This window comes from Sciurus carolinensis, chromosome 18, assembly GCF_902686445.1.
Source record: "Sciurus carolinensis chromosome 18, mSciCar1.2, whole genome shotgun sequence".
Lineage (NCBI taxonomy): Eukaryota > Metazoa > Chordata > Mammalia > Rodentia > Sciuridae > Sciurus > Sciurus carolinensis.
The window spans coordinates 6,573,778-6,578,842 of record NC_062230.1 but is presented as its reverse complement, the minus strand read 5'-3'; the positions used below and the strand labels follow the sequence as shown (position 1 = coordinate 6,578,842).

Here is a 5,065-nt window from a genome sequence, read left to right as displayed (position 1 = left end):
TTTCCTGAACTAATTCTGTAAAGCCTGTGCTCTTTTTGTGTGTGATCGCTGAAGTTTCTGCTTGGTTAACTTGGCAGTCAGCTGAAGAGTGGAGATTTCTTTAAGTGCCTTGAACCAGTGAGTCTCCCGGGCTTTGCTGAGGACCCCGAGTGTGTGGGAGGGTGATGCAGCGCCCTGGCGGCCTTTGCAGTTGCCCTCAGCCTTTGTTTCCTGCTTGCACGTAGCCCAAGAAAGGCAGAGGTGAGGAATTAAGGTGTTATAGGTCTTTCTTGGGCCTGTGCACAGCCTTGCACGCGTGGGTGGCCTTCAAGCATCCCAGCGTTTCCTCTCAAGCTTTTGGTCACTTCTTTCCTTCAGCTGTTATCACTGCCTAAGGGAGTCTCAGTGTTAAATGGTTACCACTGATTGTTTCTGACAGACAGCCTAAGGGAAGAAGCCATTCACACTGAGTGAACCCGGAGTCAGGACAGCTCAAGACAAGCCTTGCCAGAAGGTTCCTTGGAGCTGCTAGACAGGTCAAATAGGGACAGTGCTCTGGGTTTGGAACTCAGAGAAGCTCCCAACCTCGTTGGTTTATTTGATGAATGACTGATTGATTGATGAATGCTGGGAATGGATCCGAGGGTACTCTACCACTGAGCTACATCCCCAGCCCTTTTTCATTTTCTTTTTACTTTGGACACGGTCTAAGTTTGGCCGGCCTCGAACTTAAAATCCTCCCACCTCGGCCTCCTGAGTAACTGTGATTATTGTCATGTACCACCTGCCAAGCAAGAAGTAGGTTTTATGAAATAATCTTTGCCACCTTTCTTGTTGCTTTTCTGCTTGAGCAGAATTTTGGAGATCTGTGGTGTGCCCACGTGGTAATGCTCTCATCTCCTTAAATTTTAACTCACGGACGCCTTACTTTGAAGGGTCATCCTGTGTGTGTTGCTCAGGCTGGAACTGAGGCCTTGCTAGACAAGTGCTCTGTGCCTTAGCTGCACACTGGCCCTGTTGTGTTTTTCATTCTGTCCCTTTTACAGCTCTTCTGACTTTGGGGGCACTTGTGTCAAATTCTATTTAAAATCAGTATTTCCCTGCATAGAAGAGAGACCCAGGGCTTGGCGGCAGGGCGGGAAGGTCCTGCACCAGAGCTCTGCCTGGATCTGGGCTACAGACATGCAGGCTGTGCAGGGCCAGGGCAGGTAGACAGGAGCTCCCATGAGTTTGTGGATTCCTGCTGCTAAGCACAAGGCTGCGCACGCCCACGCGTCCACGCACGCACGCACGCACGCACACAGAACTACAATCGCACAGGGTAGGAACTCAGTAAGGCCTCCTGAAAGACCAAGAACTCTGAGTCATTCAGAGTTCGGTGACACGTCCACGGTAAATCAGAGGGTCACTGGGGAGAAAGGGTCTAAAAGGAGTCATGTGACTCCATCTCCTGCGCCCAGTCCACTTTCTAAGCCAAGCCTGCTCTCCTCTTCTGGTCTGCGTCTTGAGAGAGCACCCACACCTCCCGCCTTGAAGGGAGGCCTGGTCCCCGCCAGGGAGCAGTGTTGAGAGGCGGGGTCCTCCCGCGGGTGATTGGATCTCCGTGGCTGTGGGCTCCCGACGGGATGGAGCCTTCAGTGGGTCAGGGGGAAGCGGTGGAGACATGGGGAGGCGGCCCAGTGGGAGGAAGTAGGTCAGCGGGGGGGCATGCTGTCTCGGGCCACGTCCTGTCCCCGGCACCTTCCTCCTCCTCCTCCTCGCTCTTCACCAGGGCCCAGCAGGGTGAGGAGGTGTCCCACAGGCCGTGCATCCGTGGGCCCTGGGCAGCTCCAAGCCGGGCACCTTCCTGAGCGCTTGCGATCATTGGTTTCCCAGGGCCGCCTCCACAGGCCTCGGGCGCCGCTCTTCCCCTGGGACATTCCCGGGAGCACAGGAGCGACCCCAGCACCGAGGAATGGGTGCCCAGGCCTGACTCTGAGAGGGGGACGCGACGGGGTGAAATCTCCGTGCTCCTCTTGGGAGCAGCCACGTGATGAGACCCGCGAGGAAGAGAAATGTATTTATTTGGAACCCGCCAGGGAGAAGCATCCCGGGGACCGGTCTCTGAGGTTTTCCCTGCAGCCCCGGGCCCGGGCGAGCGCTGGGTCCACTGGTCTCCGGGTGTCCCGTGTGGGACGCCCTCCGGGCTGGAACCAAGGGCAAGGAGGCCCCTGCAGGTTGCACAGCTCTGCGCAGCAGCGGCCTCCAGCAGTGAGGTCCCGAGCCGTCGTCCTGAGGGGAGAGTGGTGCGCTGGCGAGGGCACATCGCTCCCCGCCCCGCTGGACCGCGCCCACCCAGAGGGGCCCCACGCCTGGGGAAGGACATGAGAGAGGGCCCCGGGGCGGGATCGGGCTGCAGCGACCCACCTGCTTGGCCGCGCCCAGGCCTCAGCCGACGCCGGAATCCGGAGCCACTCTCTTGCGAGATGGTCCCGTGCGTGCCCGACGTCCCGTGGTGGTGGGAGCCACCCGGTTTTCCCGTCTGGACTCCGTCCCGGGGGCCTCCAGGCAGCAACAACAGCACATTCGTGCGAGGCAGGCGAGGATCCTCCTGGTGGCCCGCCTCCAGGTCCTGGTGCCTTCCCGGGAAGCGGCCCTGGTCCCGCCCTGGGCCGTCTGGGTGAGGAGGTGGCGCTTGCCTGTTGACAGCCCCTGGGGGGCCCTACGGCCCTCTACCTGCGACCTGCGGCCTCCGGACCCAGGACGTGGCGGCAGGGACGCCAGTTCCCGTTCCTGTGGCGGGGCGGGGCCAGCGGGGATCCTCCTGGTGGCGGGGCTCCGGGTCTTGGTGCCTTCCGGGAAAGAAGCCCTGGTCCCGCCCCGGGCTTGCTGGGTGGGGAGGGCGGCGCACTTGCCTCTTGACACGCCCTGGGGGGCCCTGTGGCCCTCCGTCCTGGTGCCTTCCCCGGGGGAGCCCCCGGTCCCGCCATGGGCTTGCTCGGTGGGGACCGGGATTGGGATCGGGTTGGGGACGGGGTCGGGGTCGGAGGCTCTGGCGCTGGCGAGCTTGCCTCTTGACGCCCCTGGGGGGCCCTCGGGCCCTCCGCCTGTGACCCGCCGCCTCCAGACCCAGGGCTCGGCGACAGGGCGGCAAGGTCCTGCGGCGGGGCCATGCCCGGAGCCGGGTCACGGGCCTGCAGGCTGCGCAGGGCCAGGGCGGGCAGACTGGCTCCTCTGCCGGCCCTCTGCTCCTCACGCCGCTGCTGCGCCTCGCTCCCCACGCGCTGGCAGTAGAGGCCGGGCTCGCTGGCTCTCCTCTGGCGGGGCACGGGGACCCTGAGAGAGCCTGAGGACGAGGACGGCCTCGGCCTCCTCGGGACCGCCAAGCCCGCCCCCTGGCTTTGCTGGTGCCTGAGCAAAAGGTAGGTGGCCATGGCTCCGTCGAACTTGCGGCCCATCAGGGACGGCCAGGTGTCCGTGAGGCCGTACCCCAGGTCCAGCATGACCGTCACCGTGAGGGGGTCCGGGTAGGCCGGGACGCGCTCGCTGGCAGCGCCGGGGCGAGGCCGCCCGCCCGCGCTCAGCCACGGGTGCCGCAGGACTTGGGCCAGCTTGGGCCTCTCCGCGGCCTCCACCGTCAGCATCTGGGCCAGCAGGCTCTGGGCGGCGGCGGACGCGCGGCCCGGAGAGTCGTAGGTGCCCCGCAGGACCTGCTCCATCAGCGCCCCGACCGTGGTCCCGGGGAACGGCAGGCGCCCCGTCAGCATGAAGTACAGGAGGACGCCCAGGCTCCACACGTCCACCGCGGGGCCGTCGTACTGCTCGGCCAGGAACAGCTCCGGGGCCCAGTAGGCCGGCGTGCCGCACGTGGTGTCCAGCGTCTCTCCCGGCGTGAAGAGGCGGCCCAGGCCGAAGTCGCACAGCTTGGCGCGGCCTCGGCCGTCCAGCAGGACGTTCTCGGCCTTCACGTCCCGGTGGGCGATGCCCTTCTCGTGGCAGTAGTGCAGGGCGCCGGCCAGCTGCCGGAACAGCGCCCGCGCCTCCTCCTCCTGCAGGCCCACCCCCTCGGGGATGTGCTGCTGCAGCTGGCCCCCGCCGGCGTACTCCATCACCAGGTAGACGTGGCTGGCCGTCTCCAGCACCTGGAACAGCTGCACCACGTTGGGGTGCTCCACGGCCTTCATGATCTCCACCTCGGACGCGATGGAGGCCGGGCCCAGCTGGCCCTTGGCCAGCACTTTGACGGCCACCTCCGTCCCCGTCAGGATGTGGCGGGCCAGCCTGACGGCGCCAAAGCTGCCCTGCCCGATGTCCCCCAGGACCCGATACTGGCCCGCCAGGGCGTCCCCCGACCAGGAGCTGGCCGAGAGGCCCCGCCACGGGCTCGTCCCCGCACTACTCTCACTACCGCTACTCTCACTCAGCATCTCGGCCAGGCCGCCCGAGGGCGCTACCTCAAAACAACACAACAAACGAAACCAACAAACAAAGCAAAGCTAAAACAACAAAGCAACACAACAACACCCACAAAGCAAAGAACCAATCCGCACACCACAACCGCCAAACCACCAAACCACCAAACGCTCTAACTACCTGGGAGTCCGACAGGTCACCACAACAGCTCCCTGTACAATGGACGAGGCCCGACTGCCGCCGCTGCCTTACATAGCCGGCCGCGGGCTCCCCTCACAATGGCCCCTTGTGAGGTCACGGCAAGAAAGGGCCCCGTGGCTGCCGGCCCGGGACCACACTGGTCCTCTCCTGGGCGGGGCGGGGGAGGGGGGGGTGCCGCGGCTCCAGCGGCTTTGCCTTGAACCCGGAGCCCGACGTCTGCCGCGCCAGCGCGCGACAACCGGCCCATGTCCCAGAGAACCCTGGGTGTTGTCTGGAGACGGGCTTTCCCTCTGACACCCACTCTGGCTGCGCGCTCCTGCTCCCGAGGCCTCCCGTCTCAAGCACGGCTGGCGTGACATGAGGGCCACATCTTACCCTCGTCGATGTACGAGCCTGAGCGTGTGTGTGGAATGTGCGTTTGTGTGTGTGCGCGCGCTCGCGTGCGGCAGAGGGGCAGAGTGTGAGTGTGTGTGTGTGTGTGTGTCTGTGAGTG

At 64.3% G+C, this 5,065-nt stretch overlaps 1 protein-coding gene across 1 annotated transcript; it reads right to left on the bottom strand.

The window, feature by feature from the left end:
• Positions 1–3,144: 3,144 nt before the first annotated feature.
• LOC124970641 (serine/threonine-protein kinase MARK2-like) lies at positions 3,145–4,385 on the bottom strand. The gene is made up of 2 exons (XM_047534135.1): positions 3,215–4,385; positions 3,145–3,152 (listed from the first exon to the last, which is right to left on the bottom strand). The coding sequence occupies exons 1-2, from the start codon at positions 4,383–4,385 to the stop codon at positions 3,145–3,147; spliced, it is 1,179 nt and encodes a 392-aa protein (XP_047390091.1).
• Positions 4,386–5,065: the final 680 nt, after the last annotated feature.

Coding starts and splice junctions, on each gene's coding strand:
- LOC124970641 (XM_047534135.1), bottom strand. CDS start 4,385: ATGCTGAGTGAGAGTAGCGGTAGTGAGAGTAGTGCGGGGACGAGCCCG.